The sequence below is a fragment of the Gymnodraco acuticeps genome, unplaced genomic scaffold (genome assembly GCF_902827175.1).
Source record: "Gymnodraco acuticeps unplaced genomic scaffold, fGymAcu1.1, whole genome shotgun sequence".
Taxonomy (NCBI): domain Eukaryota; kingdom Metazoa; phylum Chordata; class Actinopteri; order Perciformes; family Bathydraconidae; genus Gymnodraco; species Gymnodraco acuticeps.
The window spans coordinates 2,500,974-2,521,029 of record NW_022989748.1 but is presented as its reverse complement, the minus strand read 5'-3'; the positions used below and the strand labels follow the sequence as shown (position 1 = coordinate 2,521,029).

General features: G+C 46.1%; 1 protein-coding gene across 1 annotated transcript in view; it reads right to left on the bottom strand.

The window, feature by feature from the left end:
• Window positions 1-20,056, bottom strand: part of ppargc1a (peroxisome proliferator-activated receptor gamma, coactivator 1 alpha) — a 271,676-nt gene that overhangs the window by 10,105 nt on the left and 241,515 nt on the right. The window contains 7 exon segments of the mRNA XM_034229886.1: window positions 1,331-1,473; window positions 1,475-2,433; window positions 6,181-6,254; window positions 6,457-6,502; window positions 7,354-8,584; window positions 10,054-10,179; window positions 11,408-11,602. Coding sequence (XP_034085777.1) covers window positions 1,331-1,473; window positions 1,475-2,433; window positions 6,181-6,254; window positions 6,457-6,502; window positions 7,354-8,584; window positions 10,054-10,179; window positions 11,408-11,602 — 2,774 coding nt within the window.

The following is a 20,056-nucleotide window of genomic DNA, read 5'->3' as shown; positions in this document are numbered from 1 at the left end:
AAATGTAGTTCTCACACGGCGCTATGATGATAGCAGCGTCTTTAGAGAGGGGTGTTGAGACTACACTCCCACAGCCTGGCTTCGGCTTTCATCTCTGGGGGTTTGAAAGAGGAGGCTTTGCCACTCAGTAAAAACAACAGCTGCCGCTTAAAACAATAGCCCCGGCATCAAACAAGAAGCAGGAGCGTGTGGGGGGAGTGAGTGAGGAGGGAGAGTGTTAGGAAGACACTCAAATAAAATCTCCCTGCCTAGAGATTCAAACTCAGACTTTTCAAAAGTCCAGTGCCTCTGGCATGTTTTCTGCTCTGGGTCTCTTATTTGTTGGCTCATTGATTAGAGAGAAAGCAACAGTCAATAAATTGTTTTTCCCCAAACGTCACTTAAGAGACATTTATGTGCCATCTGATTTAAAAAGGTGGGTTTAACAAATGAAAACAATTTGGTTAAAACCCATCCCACCTCCAGCCTGGACTCCCATTTAGCCGCTCCCATAATATACTTCATTTTCAATTTAGGAAAACATGGTATTCTCACACAGATGGTGCTCCCTTTTGATGTTTCATAAACATATTTCCAATGAAACCCCATGAAAGTCTGTGTAGGCATGAGTTTGAATGTATTGAGATGTTGTCTTGTGTGGAATCATTTCGTTTTCTTCAAGTTGTATTTTGTTGGACGAACGCGCTTATTGTAAGTCGCTTTGGATAAAAGCGTCAGCTAAATGCAATGTAATGTAATGTAATGTAATTTCATGTCATTGTTTATTTGAAGAGGGACAATGCATATTGATGAACATTTAAAACAAATAATGCTTTAAAACGTAAACATGCCGGATTTTAGCTTTGAGCTAATTTCCATCCGTAATCCCTCACATACAACATTCAAAAGTCAATGGTGACTTTTTTGTATTTACATCATTATTTTAAGAAGTCTAACACGCGTCGTTACTTTAGGCCAAACCCTGATCTGTTTTTCCACTGTAATCTGGGAGAAAATACGCTTTCCTCGAAACACAATAGAGAATCTGCAGGAGACAGGTTTGCTATTTCACCTGTTAAATCTTTTTACTAGCCAAATGTATTCTGCCTTTAGTTCAGGCGAGGTACAGACTAGCAGGAGGTCAGGGGCCCCCGCTGAGAGTCTCCGGGGTCTCTCCTGTCCGACACCAGCTCTGACGACTGATCAGGCCTGTTTTACACTCCGGAGCCAGATCCCCCGCCAGGGCCAAGCCTGAATAAACTGCTTGGGTGGCTCAGCCAAAGGAAGCAGGAGGTGTGTGTGGTGTGTGTGTGGTGTGTGGGGGGAAGGGGGTGTGTGAGCAACAACATACCAGGAGGAGGGGCGTCTGTCAGGTGAGCTGGAGAGGGAGCGCCTCCGGTAGTGCGAGGAGGAGCTGTGGGAGCGGGAACGGGAACGGGACCCGCTGCTGGTCCAGAAACGCCTGCTGGGCGACTGGAGGAGGGAGGAGGGGGGGGGAGACGGAGCCTCGAGAGGGGGAACAACTGGACCGTGGGGAGCAGGAGGGGGAGCAGGGGGGGCAGTCAAAAAGGAGGTCCAGAGGAGTGCCCTCCCACGGATACAGGAAGCGGCTCTCGCGGGTCTCCCCCAGATCGAGGTCGTCCTGGAAGGGCAGGATCGGGTACCCTGACTCCCCCCCCTTAGGGGTCTGAGGGGCCGCAGCCTTACTTGGTTTGGCTTCTCTCTCCTGGCCCCCCGGGATATGAAAGGCTTTTAAGGGGGGGCCAAAATGCTTGTTGAGTTCTGCTCTGATGTCCTGGTCTTGCAGGAGCTTCCGGCTGATGGCAGAGCAGTGGAGTTGGTCCCAGTCAATGGGGGCCTCCTGTGGGGGGCTCTGGGGGGTCTGTTTGAGGGTCTGCTCCTTAACATTCGCCAGGGAAGCAGATAAAGCTGATGATGGAGGAGGTGGAGATGATGAAGAGGATGGAGGCATGGCTGAGTCCTTACATTCGACACGCCCGTTCTCCACGCTGCCTGCGGGAAGCACGGAAGGCGCAGTGGGGGCACCTAAGGTGACCGCTGATGTAGTCATGGCAACAGTGGCTGTGCCGCTGTCCTTCTTAGCGCTAGCTTGGCAATAGTCATGGTCGCTGTAGCTGCGAGGCGCCGCCCGCTTAATGCTGCGACGTTCCTCAGGGCCGCCCCCCAAAGTGTGTTGGGTGACTGAGTAGGGTGGGGCGGTGGACGCTTTGCTCAGCTGGGCATAAAGCTCAGACTGCTCAGGACCCTTCCTGGAGGGGCCCCCACCTGAGGCACATGGGGCCGGAGCCAGAGCGCCGGGGCCCAATTCGCTCAGCCTGGCTCTTTTGCACGCCAAGGCCGATGAGGAACATGAAGACAACTTGGTTTTGAGCGATGCTTTGAAAGGATTCTCTTGACTGGCTTTGTGTGGGGGCGTGGTAGGTGGTGTCAGACCTGCAGAGGGGAGGGGGAAACACAGAGGTTGGTTGAGGGTGGGGGCAGTAAAATGCAAATGGGATCATAATGCAAAACCTCCACAAATATCCCCCTTCTCCCCCCCTTCCGCTTACCCATCCATAAACTCACAGGTCGGTTTATGGACAGTGGACACAGAAACATGGCTGATTAAAATATTCACTTTCACTTGGCCTAATCCTGATCTCTATTTTATTGCAATCTTGACAGATTAATGTAATGCTTGGTGTAACTTAATACGGTGGAGCTGTAATACGGATGACTTGCCACCCCCTTCCTCTCTGACCTTGGAAAGATCCTTTTTCATGGAAAAAATAAATAAATAACACAAAAGCCTGCAGAGGACAAAGGTAATGCACCTGATGGAAATAATTTAAGCACATGTATCATATCTCTGCCCGCTGCACATAAATGTCTGCAATGGACGGCAGCCAATTCACCTGAATAAAATCAAAGGACCTCTTTGAACTGCCGGAAAAAATGATCACTGACATGATGTCTCGCACGTGTCAAGATTATCCAGAAGCATCTCTGTGTAACAATATAAGACATGCCTCTGAATGTTAGCATGGCTGCTGATGTCGAGACGGGTTGTCGTTCTTCTCAGATGGCATATGCCCCTACTGCCTGTGCCCCCCCCCATCTTTCCCCAGCATCCTACAGATTTACAGCCAGGCAGATGGCAGTTATATGGGAAGTCCTGAGATGAGCCCACTTTATAGCATTGTTAATGCACTCACACAAACAGCCGCCGCCATTACTCTCCCCCTCTTTCCTTCTTCTTCCCTAGTCCTGTGTTCTCCACTTTTTCTGTCTGCCATCATCCCTGGATCAATCTCTATTTCTCTCTCTGCATCCTATCCTGTTTCCGCCTCGCACAGATGCAATAAATGTGCCCACACACACACACAATCTCGTCACTAACAGTCTCTCACTGGAGTCAAGCTCAGGCACTTTGAAACACCTACGCTCTCCCCTCTTCTTTGCCTTTCTTATAATGCACATCACTCTCCCCTTGCTGGAGAATTGCACCAAATGACAGCTATTAGTATCAAATCCAGTGTTAGAGTATGCACGGAGACGACAGCTCGGCAACGAGAGTGGGGGAGCCTGATGCATAAATATGCAAGTTTCTGAAGCCACTTGCTGTGTTTGGAATGCCTGATCCAACAGCTTATCATCCTACTTGTTATCCGGATGTGTCTGTAACGCCCTCGCTCCCCTCTCTCCCCGCTTTCTCTGAGTGATATAGACACATGTATATATGCATTATGCCAATGAGCAGGAGCAGGGAGAGAGGAAGGAGAGGCTACACAATGCCTGAAGAACTTCTGTTTCACCAATGAAGCGCCATCTGTCCAGAATAATATGCGCGTGGGGTCATAAACTAGAAGCCATTAGCGGCGGGGGTGAAATAAATCAGAATTAGATAAATATGTGCCTCTCAGTCAAACTTGCTGGTGATGGATGAGCCGCAGACACAAACACCAATCATGTCGATAAAAAAAAAAAAAACATGAAGCGAGTCAACGAGACGGAGAGGAAGGAGGAGGGTTTTATAGTCATTTTTTTTCTCGTCCAGCTGTAAATTGCAAGGAGACCTCGGAGCGAATAACAACTGCGTGCTTAAAGAGTTGATCCGGCAGTAAGCCATGCAAATAGCAACACACAGACCACCCAGTGCCATGAGATACAGTAATTAAAGACAACACGGCTGCACAGGGTAAATCTATTAGCTTGGCAGAGATTAGGCCACAACAGTCAGATCCCTGGGGGCCCCGCTGCCTGTTGTAGCCTTCACTGCACTCCTCTAGTATCAGGAAACAGAGCTATGATCCTGTCCTACCAAAGTCTGGCAGCTGTTTTAGGCAAAGTCCTGGGAAAAAAACTAAATTGTATGAAATAAATTCAGAAATCATTGCAGACACCTGGCTGGTCGGATTGGGCAGAGATTCAAACTCTATCGAGAAAGGTCCAAAGGTTGGTTTAGTATTAGATTTGGCTCACCCCATATCAAATGTTCCATGTAGTAACAGCTACTACTACAACTCATCATAAAGGCATTAAATAAATATGCTCGTGTCAGCATTTCGTGGAAAGTTCAGTGAGTTGCCGACCTGACTTGAAGGTGAAGGAGGGCACAGTGGCCCAACTCTTATGTGGTTATCAGAAACACCACTATAATCTTTATTGTAGGTATGATACTGTAATTCTGCAAAAAGCATGTAACTCCAGACCTCAGAGCTCACTGGGATCTATATCCATCTGTCTCTGCAGCACCACACTCTAATCCCTGAGCAGGAGAGGGGCTCTGGACTAATAACTACCCACCACTAATATTCAATCCGTAATTTGCTTAAAGTCAGTTGAAGGTGCTTTGTTGGCGCGTGCTTGTAAAAACCAGTGGAACAGAACGGACGCAAAGACTTGGCCACAGGTCAATAAACTCAGCCACGTGCAGTAAAACAGAAAGAAATATTAACCGTGCTTGATTGCCCCAGAGTTTAAGCAGCCATACTCTTCCCCTTCTTCAGGTCTCAACAGGCCTGACCTTTGACCCCCAAAGCTTATCTACACAAAAGGGCTAAACTGCACAAGGTCAGAGGGACAGGGGGTCTGATGTGCAACAATGTCCATATCACACGGGAGATAAGTAGAAGGTGCAGGGGGCAAACATGAGGTATGTATGAAGGACGTTTCCCCTGCTGGTAAATGAATACCTAAACACAGTGCGAGAGGCTAAAAGGGCAGCCCTTTTTGTTTCTATTCACCTTTGATCAGCGATTCTCAAACACTATGCCAAAAAGTTTAGATTCAATAAAAAGTTGATAATTTGCAATTACAAGAATTCACACAACCAGACATTTTGAAATCAAAATGCTACTGAACATTATAAGCTAGCTAATGTTTCCTGAGATGCAGTAACAAGGACAAATAAAGACAATCTAAGCATATAAAAGCCCCAAAGCATGTGGTAAGGAAATATGACACTGAATATGTTCTGCATTTGGATTCAAGCAAAGTGTTTTGAATGTGGTGAAATGCTGACATTAGGCGCTAAAATCATCAAATCACCAAAAAACACCAACAAATATTCGCCAAGGCAAAGAGCACAGCAGAAAATCATTACACCCTCTTTTATTGATCATAATTATCTTTTCCCTATGGCTTTTTGATTAATCATAACTAAATGCCTCAAAAGGATGATGTCAATAATGATTTTGAAGAAAACCTTACATTGACTACATTTACAGAAACACTTTGAACGTCCTAACATTGGTAAGTGACTCCCCGGTCAGCTGATCTAATTGCCTGCATGTCTGGGGACCGAAGGAAAGGACGGCGCAGATCATACGGGCAAAACTGAATTACACCGCAAAACCAATTAAAACAATAACAGTGCCATTTCAATTTTTCTATGATGTGTAGGCTAAGTAAGCTGTCAGTCAGAGTGCATTAGGATCTGATAGAGGAAGAGGTAAAGCGTATTAACTCTTGAGTAACAGGCGAAAGGAGGGGAGGGGTTCGCTAATAAACCCTGAGGAGATTGGAAAGCCTAATCAATACTCAGGCACATAAAACTGTTCTGCTGTGCCTTCACCTTGAACTCTGAACTGTGAAGGAACTAGATCAAGTTAATCCATTACTAGCCACAACTGGGAGCTGAGAGTTTTTTATTTAATAAAAACTATGTGTGTTTTAAGATGATCAGAAACATGTGCTTACCTGGGGTTCCAGCAATCTCCACACTTAATGTGCGTTCAATGGTTTTGTTCTCAAACGGTGATCCCTTGTGGTCACTGCAAGACAAAAACAAATGGCAACACATTTTACTTCTCAGGTGAAAAAAAGACTTTGAAACGTTTTTGTGATTTAAGAAATGGAAATGAGTCACAAATGCCTCAACTTGGATTATAGTCTGTCTAATTTCCTTCCTTTTTTTTCTCTGTAGTTGGTTGTTGTTTAACCCTAGAATAATGTGGAAAAACTTCTCAAACTTACTTTGGAGACTCTGGGGTCAAAGGAAGTGGCAAGGTGGTTGGTTTGGCTGCAGAACACAAAGGAGCATGGGTAATTATTGACCTGGGTATAACACTCAAGGCAGAAGAGAACAGGTCCACATTCTGCAACAATTAATTTTAAAATGTCTTAATAAATGCAATTATTGCTAGAAAAACACCCATACCTGGTTAGAAAGTATATTTTAAATATTGTATATTTTTATAATTGACCCCGTTTTAACAATAAATTGTCTAAAGTTAGACTGTCCACTCTGTGAGGCAGGATGAAGTGATGGTACATTGTTGTATCCCCACTCAGGACAACAAACATATCGAAATGGAATAAAGACATAAAGAGACGATGCCACAAACAAGACACATGACAGTGGGTGAGCCCCTCTCTGGACAAAAAATAATCGCATGCACCAACAGCAGAAGAGGGGAAAAAAGAAGGGAGAAAGGAGAGTCAAGGAAGCTTGTGCAGTTGCCCGAGGCTCTGGCCGACTCGTGCTCCAGCTAAGGGAACGTGGCTTTAGTAGCACGACGCTAAAGAGTAGCACCCGGGCTCTGAGTCTAAATGTACAGCACACTCAGCTCAATCAGCCAAAGAAGGGTTCAAGGGTCCACTTCATGAATACAAGATGTACAGTAGCAAGACATGGCTCGCCCCTTTTCCCACCCCTTCCTTTTTGAAATTTAAATTGTAAATGCCTTCGGGACTAGCAGGAAGCAGTGGCTAGCAGGCTGTTTGTCGTCACTGTTCACGCCCCCAGAATGACTGTTAGATTCGAATTAGAGTAGGGGTTAGTTGTGAAGTCAAACTGGGAAGTGGTTAAAGCAGGAGAGGGAGAAGAGAGAGCAGAGATAAGGCCAGTTGGGGGGATGCAGTCATGATTACCTAACAACGGGAGGCCCTGGTCGTCGGGGTGCTCGCTGAGTGCCTGCCTGTGTGGGGGCACTTGGCCATGTGAGAGGCAGGGGAGGGCTGGCACTGCAATTCTATTATTTGGGATAGTAGCAGTGCTGCCCATGACATCATCATCATCATCAACATCATCATCATCATCATGGTCAACATCCTCCCCATAGGGCCCCTGGTTTAGCCACCCGAGCTCTAGTCCAAAGTCTAGCCCCGAGTCTGGCTGGTAAACCCAGCTCTCTAAACCTAAGGGCGGGGGTCCAACCTGGGACCCTGAGTCAGGCTCTTCAAGCTGACTTACTTCCCGCTTTCTACTATCAGCGGCTCCTCCCAACTCCCGCTCCTCCTGCACCTTTGAGGGAGCCTGCGCTGGGGTCCTACCTGCTGACCTGCTCTGAATGCTGGGTAAAGGGGTGATCTGAGGTGGGGGTATGTGGACTTTATACTGAGCAGGCCTGTGTTTGGAGGTGAGCAGCTGGCTAAGCAAAGGGTGCCCCGGCTTCTCATCTCTTTTCTTAATAGTCACTGTGATGTGCCTATGGCCGGCCACGCTACTGTTTCTACGGCCTCTAGCCTGAGTGGCGCCCGCAGCCTCTCGGCAATGCTCACAGCTGTGACTCGCCTCTCGGGGAGGGAGGGAATAAGAATGCATATACCTAATAAACCTAGCCAGGCGGCCCACATCGCCTGGCGGCCTTCCTTCTTCACCGTGCTCCTGGCAGCAGGCGTAGCTGACAGGGATAGAAGCACCCTCCGACTCCTTAACCCCGTCATCGTGAGAGCAACGCTGCCACTTCCCAGCCCCAACACCAGCCACACTACACCTGCCTGCAGCCCGGCTCTCACCTCGCTGCTGCGGCGGCTGCTGCTGCGGCGGCTGCTGCTGCGGCTGCTGCTGCGGAGACGGTACGGCCAACTTCTTCTTGGAGGTGGTGGACGAACAGGTGGAAGAGACGGAGGAGAGGGAGGAGAACGAGGAGGTGGATGACGAGGACGGCGAAGAGGAAGAGGAAGAGGCACCGAGACCCAGGCCACCCTTCTCCCTGCTGCCCGCACCACCCCAGGTGCTCTTGGCGTCGCTGGCTTTGGTGTGGAGCAGGATGTCATCGGTGGCGGTCAGGTACTTCAGCAGCTCCGTGCAGGGCCGCCTCACCGGGCGGTTCTGTTGGCTGGAGCCCCCCCTCGCTTTGCCATTCCAGGGGCTCTCCGTCTGCAGACAGAGATGGACAATTATTTACTTTGCTTAAAGGTCACTTATTATGCAAAATCCACTTTGTCATGTATTTTATACATCAACATGTGTCCCCTCTGTGTAAAGAGATTCAGAAAGTTTCAGGAAAAAATATTTGCTCTCTTTTTGTCCTGATCCATTTCTATAAAAACCTGTCTGGAAATGAGCTGATCAGATTTTGGCCACTTTATGACATCATAACGATTTTTTAGCTTGTGTAACCATTAGCCAATCACCAACCAAGGTATCCCCCCCCCCCCCCCCCCCTTATCACCTGAATCTCCTCCTAGAGCACCATTGTGTTGTTTTTAACCAAATATCTATCTGAGACCTATTATATATTGGTGAAAGACAGTATTAAGGGGACCTTTAATAAAAAGTTAGTGCGTGCAGCTTGTTTATGTTATTTTTTATTTGGCACAAGAATAAGAGAGAGGGGGCCTAAAGCCAGAGCACAGTGGATGCCCGACTGTCTAGGAGAAGATGTCGGGGGTGCTGTCCGCCCATCATCTTAATTGCGTGGCCCTGCGAGCACCACCGCGCCACTCTGTACGCGCACCATGTCCTCTGGGAGTACTCATTCGCTGTGCTCCAGAAATGGATGACTCAAAGGCACGGTATGAAAATAGACTATGTGAGGAAGGTTGACGCACTGCATGTGCAAACATAGTATGCGTAACACACACAAATCTGTGTCTGCCACACAATGTGATCACATACAGATGCTTATATCATTCAGAGGAATTCTAAGCACCAGGGAAAGCATAAAGCAAATAGAGCTTTTCTTCCTAAACGAGCAAATTAAGTATATGACAGTGAACATACAGATTGTCACGTTCTGACATGAAACAGATTCACATACATTATGTATTCACATGCATTGAACTTACACCGACTAAAAGTGATTTGAATCAAATCCACCCCTTTGGAAAAAAACAACTTTGAGAGCCGTCTAATGAGAACATCAAGTCTGATATTTTGATCTTCTCTTCTCAAGGCATCAATCTCTCCCACAAGAGCGCCTGTCGGTTTTTTTTTTTTTTCAACAGGCACCATACCAAGGCGGATAAGTGGTGGAGCTAATGAGACAACGGTGCTGATGCCTCGTCTGGAAAGCCCAACAGCAATCAGCCTGTTTTCATTACGGGATGCCCCCCTGGGACGGAAGACTAGAGCAGTAGTCTTCTAAAGGCGGCCACCAAAACAAGAAAAAGTGGGAGATGGAGCAAGAAACCAGACAGAGCAAGAACAGAGAGAGGGATAAACAAACAAGAAGTGGGAGAACAGGAGTGAAAAAGCAGCAAGGCAGTGCGTGTATTTGTGTGTGTGTGCGTGTGTGTGTGTGTGTGTGTGTGTGTGTGTGTGTGTGTGTGTGTGTGTGTGTGTGTGTGTGTGTGTGTGTGTGTGTGTGTGTGTGTGTGTGTGTGTGTGTGTGTGTGTGTGTCTACCTTGACGACGGCAGGTGGTGGTCTGATCCGGTGGTTGCTGCTGGCTGCATGGTTCTGTGCCTTGCCACCTGTGTATTGATTATAGCTGAGCTGGGAGTTTGCGGGTGCCAGAAGGAGCTTCTTCAGCTGCGAACGGACCCAAACAGAACAAGGGAAAGTGGTGAAGGCGGGGGAATTGAGCGTGGGTTATGCAAATTACCATTTTCTTTCAATTAGACAGCCTGCGCTTTGTAAATGTACAACCAGAAGAGACCAGTACTGCGAGATAAAATCACTGACAAGATAAGATTAGAGATATTTAAGCGGTGTTGTGGCATGTGACTGAGCCTTTGGAGTTTTTTTGTTTTCCCTGTACAGGTGTTTTTGTATACACACAGCCAGGCCTCTCAATGTGATTGAATAAACACACACAGGCACGTGGCTAAAGGTCATTTGGAAGGGACCGGCATGGAATATAACTGAACATAACACAAAATGTAAGGTCAAAAGCAGTTTAAACGCCCAGATGGCGTACAAAGAATATCACAAAGGTAAGCCGACTTCTCATGTAGAAGCCCTTTGTAATGCCTGAAGAGACGACTCAGACGATATGAGATGGATTTATTGCGCCTCTTAGTTTCATTCTGTTTGATTTCAGGTCCTGTGGCACTGTGTCAACCGGAGTTGGCCCCACCACAGTGTTAATATCATTGAAATGGCACCACAAAAGCACTGTTATGTAATTATCACTGAGCGGCAAACACACTGATCCATTTCCTCTCCTCCTCAATGCATCTGCAGAACATTAATTTGACCGTAATTAGAGTTTTTAGTTGAAATGAATTGTAATTTTAAAGTTATGCTGATAAATGTGCTGGTATTCGTATTTCATACACGTGTACTTTGATCTGTTTCATAATTGTTAGTGCGATGGAGACGATGTAATATTTGAAGTGTTTGTTTTGTGTGTTCCTGCCAAGGGACTGCAAATGGAAATGAGCTAATGGCTAAATGTAGCATTAATCATCTCTGTTTCCTTTTAGATTATTGTATTTTTATGCGTGGCCCTTGTTTAATGGAGATATAAATAATACAAATCTGCGTCTCTGCACACTCTCACTACACATGCAGGGAACATACTGTGGCAAATGTGGCGAGTGTGGATTGGGCAGAGCCAGAAACAGAAGTCTGACAGACTAACTAACGGTGCCATTTTTCTGGTGCCCAGGCTTGTTAAAGAGTCTTATCTGGTGTCTGCCATGGACTGGCACAAACAAGCAACAGTTTGTGCAGGATTGGGGGTCATGTCTTTATGAGTTGACCCGGGAGTGGTGCTGATGGGAGTCTCTGGGGGAGGAGAAGCTGCTGGTCTTACCAGGGAAGGCTCCTCGGGCTCTGGGGTGCGTGGCGAGCCGTCGGGGGAGGAGGGACAGCTCCGGTCACTGGCATTGGTCACGTCCCCATCTGCCAGGGCCTCAAACGAAGGCAATCCGTCCTCATCCACCGGGATGCTGTCCAGGGTCTCTGTAAGCACTGCCAGCAAGTTGGCCTCATTTTCTTCATCTATCTTCTTGAGGCGGAGGGGAAGGGGGTAGACAGAAAAATAGAGAGACAAGAAAAATAGGACATTTTAGTCAGGAGAAGTAGAAGTTAAGGTGGCGGATGCATGCAGGCTCTCATTGTTAATAGAGTGGGAAGATTTTTCTCTCAATTTTTTGCAGCAGCAGAGCAGGCGCTATTTTGGCAGCCTTTTAAAAACAAATTCTCTCCCTGTGCAACTGAGTCAAGCCTGTCACTCATATTTTAAGCATGCAGCTTACTGGACCAAAATAATATCTCCCGCAAGAAACCCATTACCAGGGCTGACAAGTAGCAAGTATCTAGGGAAGACAGGAATGGGTCGGGGTGCGTCGCAGCATGCAGGGGTGTGGGGGTAAAAGAAACAATGAGTGGCAGTCCTCTTCCTCTCTCTCCCCACAGAGGGACGATCGGCTTGCCGACAAGATGTTTGCGAGCAATCCTCAGATAAGGCGTATTACCACACGCTAATGCTAAATAAATGCGATATATTTAAAATGTTGGCATGACAGCTGATGCTCACAATGGGCGGGGAGTTGCCATCAACATTTCATGAAAAATAAAGCTTGTTCTTGTTCACTCTGCTCCTCTTTGATGTAGCAGAGGAGTTGTGTGTTTGCTGCATCTGGCTGTTTATGGTGGAGATTATAACAGCGTGAGAAATGAAGAGACAGAGAGATGAATTCATGGAGATGGAAAGTGAGAGTTAAGGAGATGTCAGCTGCCAACTATTGACATCGGAGGTTTGCTTGGGATAACAACTACGCATGTTTGTAGAGAAATAAACAAGAAATGACAGAAAATATATTTAAAGTGAGAGGAACGCAGCTTTTTTAAGTGTGTGTGATGTTGCCTTTGCACAGTGACAAGAGGAACTGTTAGTTCCAGGGCCATAAAAGCCCGGGGGACTTTAAGACAGCGGAAAGATAAACAGCGTCGCCACCTCGGGAGGTTCTGTGGCCAGCCCAACAAGAACAATCCCTTTATGCACACGGCGGGATTATCGTCGCTCTGAGACGGCGTGTGGCCTTCATTATGCCGAAGGGGCCGCCAACCCCTCAGATACCAGCACAAAATCCTAGAAGACCCTGAGCCCCACATGCACAACAATAACCCACCCACTTGTTTCTGTCTACCACACTGATTCAACATAATTACACACCCACCACGGATGGCAATTCAGGAGCAGGTCTGGATTTACCAATGAGATAGTGGACATTTAAATGCCCCCCCCTCCCCTCTAATTTTCATTTATAGATGACACAGATATTAGACGTTCAGTTAGCTAGCTAACAGTGAGGAAAACGCTAATCTGATGTTCATTGAGTAGATTTTCTCCTAACAACATGAGCACTCAGTCATTATTAAAAAATGATAAAGGGGACATATTTCACAGAGATAACACAACGTTGACTGGGGCCATAGCGCATTGGCAGGCAAATGCCTTGCAGGAAATTGCTCTGTATGAGGTGGCATGCTGTTTAATTACTTGCAAGAAGCTTCAAATCCACTGTGCTGGAACCCTATGCTCCTGAAATGCTTCCCATTTTCAGCATCCAGAGTTATTACCTGAGCACTAAGCGGGTAGGTATTACCGCTGATAAAGCCGCAGCCTTTTCTTAGCCCAAACATATATCCTTGCATGGGAAATTGAAAGCAGGATCATTTCAGATTATCACAAATGAGTCTGTAATGAGCCAGCCATCTGTTTTGGTCCAAATATCCAAGCAATGCTGTTTTAGGGTGGGGCTGTATTCACCTCTTTAGAGTGGGACAGAACCTGAACATGGTGCAGAAAGTGCAGTCTGTGCCATAGTGAGGCACTAGTTTCATTAAAAGTTGAGAGGGCTGTGCAAGCTTCATTATGTCATGGTTTGGAAAGGATTGGGGCATTTCTGAGGCTGTGGCAGGCTTAAATGTAGCGATTTCAATCATGTTTCAAAAACCACCACCAATTGGCAAGCTCCCACAGGCACACTGTATCCCTGGAGATAACCCAGAAGGGACTCTCATATTCTGAAAGAGACACTTGTAAAACCCTAAGTCGTGACGATCACACTGCAGCCGGTGCTGTGGCTCTAGTGGAGGCACTCGTCGGCCAAGTGGGGATTTGAGAAACTGGGGTGGAGCAAACCTCAGTGATGGTTTCTGCCATGGAGAGAGCATGATCTAATACTCCGGTCCAGGAGGGCGAGCTTTTCCACGCCAGCTTAAGGACCATACCTAGCAGAGTTTCAGTCAATCTACTACCAATGACTCACTTCAACCTTGTATATTTATACACAACATCTCCGTCTGGGTGTATTCAGGAGCGATGGCACCCAAAGGGGGGTGACGGCGGAATAACCTGGCAACCTGCTGACTGCCATGTCCACTTATATTGATTACTACAGCGGCTGCTGAGAGGAAGAAAGGGCAGGAGGAACAAAGAGAGAGGAGAGAAATTGTCTCGGTGGGAGCACTTTCTCGCCCGTCCCACTTAATGGACCTCACCGAATTAAAGAGATCTTAACAATCCTGGGCTAATTGTGGGATCACAATATATTAACCCCGCTTCAATTCTAAAGGGTGCCATTTTGTGGCTGTTTTATTCCAAATGCTTCAATTAGCCATAAAACATGCTGGCAAGTGCTGGCCGAGCTGCTCTCCCCCCTCCTTCACCCCAGCCTCCCGCGTCAGAGAAAAGAAAGCCAACTCCAGTTGTTCATTATTAGGTGAGGCCCTTTTGTTATCAGACAGGCTGTCTTTGAGGTTGTCCTTGCCTTTAACTCTTTTATTGAGTTCCACAGCACAGAATTGTGTTCCAGGAGATACTATTCACACAGCTGATAACGACAGGTGAAGGTGCTGTTTTGAACAAACACCTACTTCTGAACACAGGGGCAAATAGCCAAATTAAATCTGCTAATTGCTTCTTGAGGATTCAAAGCTCCTGAGCAAGTTTGCAAAGGATCACATTTTAACGAGCTTTTCGGGGCAATGCATCATTTACATGTTAAAAGGATCCAAATGTGTTGTGAAATTGCCAAAATGATAGACCCGATCACTGAATAACACCGAGATGACGTTTCAACAGACTAAACAGCCCCGCCGTTATCTTCAAATGAGAGGCAGAACATGTGACAGACACTCTGGGAAGATAAAATGTTTCCCATTAAATGGGTCATCTGGTATTTAAAGTACTGTTTATTCTCACTGTCTCCTTTTTGCTCACTCTTCCCTTCTCTCTTTCTGCAGATAGAGAAATAGCATCCAGTTACTTCAGACAGACAGAAAACATTCTTAATAAATTGGCCCCCAAATTGCGTGGCGGGGTTAAATCTGTGCCTTGACAATTTAATTGCGTTGCTTCATCTCAATCTTTTATTTCTTTCTCCCTCTGCTCTCTGCTTGTCAGATTGCAAAAACATTCCCTTGGATTAGGTTAAGCGACGAGCTAGACCGTCTAATCATGGCCCAATCCGAAATTGTGGGGGGTATATGTGCATTTGGCGAGAAGGGCGGGGGGGGGGGGGGTATCGAGTCGTCACATCTTGCCAACAAAAGCAGCCTTGGATTTGATAAACAAATAATGTCATTCTGTGTTATTACCCCAGGCCCCCAGATTTCAGAGGAAATAAATCAACGTCAGCCTTGCCGTTAAGGCGTTAGTGAGGCCCGACACGTCGGCCAGTCACACAGGCACAACATATGGCAGCAGAGGAGGAGGGAGGAAGGGGAGGCAGGGAGGGTGAGGTACGGCACGATGCTCGGCAGAGAGACAAATCATGGCAGCCGCCAGAGACGTCTGGTCATTTAGCATGAGCTTACTGAGATGGAGAGAGGGTGATTATGGCCTATACGGAGCGATGAAGCCATACATAACACTGTTAACTCCCTCTGTGTGTGTGTGTGTGGTGTGTGTGAGGCCGCTCTGACGATGTTCCAAATCATAAAACTAAATGTTAAACCTCCATTCTGGTCAGCCTGTGATTGGCTCATAATACACAGAAACAAATGGACGGTCCTGTAGTTTTCCATCTGACTACAGAGTCAATAGAGCATCTTGTTATTCTGAAACAATTTCCCAAGCATGGTCAACACCATTCTCTGTCACTCTTCTTTTATCATCATATATATCGTGGCTTATCATGATGGTTTTGCGCTGTAAATTGCTAAACCGTAGCGTCTAAATGCACACAAGAGTCCAGTTCAAGCACCAAGCAGCTGATTTCAGGATTCTCAATCTGAGTTAGCTATAAGACCATGTAGTACTCTCTCGCCTTGGCAGGAATTCACTATTCTGTAACTCCGTTTAAACCAAAATGGCAGATCTTTGGATGAAGAAGAAGTGCTGTTGCTGAAGCTGACTGTTTACATGCCAGATGTCTGTCTGAGTTAGGAAGGCAATGCGAGTTATACATCAGTGAGGAAACGGTTCGACCCATCAACGGCGACCAGGATGCGTGTGTGTGTGCAGAGATGATGCATCTCCAGGGAACCATTTGAGACTGTTAGAGCACTATCAGATGAGCTGATGGGGGGGGGGGGGGGAGAAGAGGAGATATCTGTGCGTGTGTGTCACTGAGCCAAAGAGAGGAAGAAAACTGTTGTTACACATCCTGACACAGGCCAGATCCGATTGAGACACGTACCCAAGGGATGTAAGCGGCGCTGTTCTTTTCTGGCTCTATGTGGAGAAATCCTTTGACTGGGGGTGAAGCTAACCACCTGAACTCTGTCACACATCTGCAGAGATCAGTCGCACAGATTCAGACACACCTGGCCCTATCTGTCTTACTTTGGGTCAAAAATCATTCTGTTGTGATATCGTAGACACACAACTCAGAAGATTTGCAATGGATCCAGAGATCAAACACCTGTAGATAAATCTAGAAATCTGCCTTTTTTAACAATCCAACACCAGATTTTAATTAATAAGCCTCACTGTGCAATGATCGTTCTTCCAATTCAAGTTTAAGAGATTCAAAGGTCTCTTGGCCATGTGCACAAAATCTACAGAGCTGTTATTGGCAATACAAATTAAAGTCCCAGGCCTCGTCTACAGTTTAACATACAGTAAAGTTAAGACATAGAGAAATAAGGTAGTAAAACAGTGCCATAAAAACGAGTTTAAGTGATATAATTGTGCAAGGAAATGCAATAATACATGTACGTAATTAAATGAAATACTGTACGTAAGAATAAATACTTTGACGCCTGACAGCATTGCTTTCCTAACTTCTTTAAACAAGAAAAACTAAACAAAAAAAGGATATTAATGTACTGAACTTTCCTTATTCAAACAATGGTATCTGATATCAGATTGGCCCATTATCTCAAAACCTGATCCAGCTGTTTAAGTCAATATCAGACTGCTAACCAATTCATTAACAACAGATCGCCATTGAGACACTTCATTATTACATTTGCATCCAAAGCCAGCCACAAATGTATGTGTAAATATATGTATGTATTGTGACACAACTATCCAAATAACCGATCTTGAACCCCCCCATGTAAAGTCCTGCTCCAAGCTGCTGTTGTTTCCCTTCTACTGCCGTCCAACAGATGGTCCAAGCAGCGTTTGCTAACACCACAGAATCACACACTATCATAATGATTGGACGCTCTCTCTTTTGTTTTGGCAGGGTCTCCCCAATCGGCTTGGCACGAGGAAACACTGATTGCTGTGATTGCTCTGACTCTGACTCGCTTTGACGGCCGCAGCAGGGGGGGGGGGGGAGGAAAACAGAGATTTGGGTCCTCTGAATAAAGAATATTCAGCTAGATGCAGCGATGGCATGAGGAATGGTGCTTCCCTCTGCTTTTTTCGCCTAATGGCAGGCAAATAGCTATTTGCTTAAGTCGGCAGCTCTAAATGTGCACCACTAAGCAAGAGGCCTTTGAACATACTGTTACACTGTTGATAATGTGCTGGAGGAACAAAGGGAGGGGAGAGAGACACACAATAGGAGCATGGAGACTGTTTCCAATGTACATCTTGTTAAATGGACACAGCCACATTTCCTGGCTGGAATGCAAGTCTGCCAGCAGCAGTGAAGCGTAGCTGTCCATAAAACAATTACACCCACACACTCTGGTCACTTTTGGTTTTGACATTTACATATATTTGCGTGGCGAGCAGAATGGACCAGAACTTCTTGTTTTCCACAACGTTATTATCCACTGCTGACACCACCTTTAACACAACCGCACACAGACACACACGCGCACACCTGCACACAAATACAGCTCCTGACCTTTCAGGCCCTGCCAAGCCCATGTAGGGTTTGCAGTGTTTCATTTGTCACCATAATGTCTTCCTAGGAAGGATGCCAGCCCAGAGAGAGCCAAGGTGCAGCGGACAACATATAGTGGTCTACATCTATTCAAACAAAAGGTGTGTTCCTGTGTCATTGTCTCGTTCTACATCTTTTGCGTGTATGTGCATATGATGGAGGAAAGCAATAAAACAAATGTATGGTAATTGAAATGGCAGAATCTTTTGGGGGAAATGCAGTCAATTTGATTCTGCGGCAAAAAAAGGTCACCCTATTCAATTTGCACTCAATGCCATATGTGGCGCGTCGGGGAAACACCTGAAAGCAAACGATCTTATCAGAGCCTCACAGGCTTCACCACTTACCCACTGCATAAAAGCTATTTGCTGATTACTAAATAAACGCATTATCTTTTACCTTGACTTCTGTGTGAGTGCCTTTTCGCTCCTGGATCCAGGTAGGAGGCTGCCACTGTCGTGTTTATGCCTTTTATCCATGAATGACTTTGTGAGCATCTGAGCAGTTTTTTTCATGTGCACTTTCAAGTGCCATATGTGTATGGGCCGCACGTGCAGTAGCAGTGGTCAAACACGAAGGACTTCACAAGCCTTTGCATGGTGTGTGAGTGGTTACGATGGGGGGGGGGGGGGAAGCGCCTCTCTTTACAAGTAAATAAATGAAAACACATCAAAGAAATGGTGCACCTAAGTCGATACAATCCCAACTTGTTGACGTGAGGCAGGCCATGAGAAAAGGATAAAGGGGGCATGAAAGCTCTTCGAATCTCTCTTTGTAGCATCAACATTGAATGTTGAGCTGTATTTCATCTTAATCTAGGATCTTTTCTCTGTGGAATACTGATCTTGTTGCCTTTAGTTGAGATAGGCTCTCCTTTCAAAGCTTACGTTTAGCCGAGCATGGCCACCCCACCTGCACACATTACCAGACTGTGAACCGTCTGCCAAACGCAGAATGATCAATGGCCGCTGACCACTTGATGACAAGCATCCAACACTTGAAATCCCTTTCCAATCTGCCCATCAAGTTATTGTACAACGCTGCGCACACAGCCATGTGAAAAGAGGTTTGGCTGGCCACAGTACAACATTGTCTTCTGGAACGAGTAACAAGCAGACCATTTTAGAGCTGTTGACTTCCTGGGGTCAACAGCTCTGTGATGGCAGACACATGCAGGAGATTTATCCTGGATACACCACTTCACAAAGCACATATTCCTCAATTCACCTGATATAAAACATGCCAATCATTGTGTTTAGCAAGTATTTGGGTATAAAACCAAAGCATTTTTTAGCAACCCACATCCATATCCATCTTCCACATTGCCATTTCCTTCTGGTATAAACTTCTGCTTTCAGTTGAGACTCAGGGGCTACTGATTGGGCAGCTAGTGAGTCATCCAAGCATCCAGTCACTCATGCATCAGCAGCAGAGCCTCTTGAACTATTTGAGGCCTGTGCAGACTTAAATGCTTCAAGGGGGAAATAAGCTGAAGCTATAAGCATGCAGTGCACATCATAAAGCTTAGTTAGAATGGGGAGGGTTTTTTTTTCTGCATGGATGGCAAAGCTCTTAAAAATAGACTCTCAACCAGGGAAAACTAGTCCTTCACATGTACAGTACAGTACAAGACTTCGGTGAGCACGGCCCAAGAATGTGTTGATAAATTACCTTAATTATAACACTCATAACACTGTTGCTGGACTATATAATCCAAGAGAAGCATCATGGCGGTGTTTGACCAACATGTTTGTACACAGCTAATCAGCTTTGGATAAGTGGGTTTAAACCAGGTGATCTGTTTCTTCTCGCCTTAAACTGATTAACCTTTCGGCACTTCATGATGTCACTGTCAGGTAAAGCTACAGGTGCAACAAAACACACCTCTAACCACAACAAATCCTAAAACATGCTACACCTCTGACCAGAGAGGGCAGTGAAACCCTTCCTTTCAGTCTTAAAAATGTACAGCTTTTATAATAACTTTTGAAATCATTGCAAAAAGACATCATTTAGCACCTTAGTTATTGTTCAACAACACATTTCTCTGGAAGCTGTGACACAAACACAGAGAGATTGACAGACGATGGCAGACTACCAGAGCAGAAGGGCTGGCAAGGTTTACTGCCACTGCTGGGGCGAGCTGGCACCACACACACGGACAC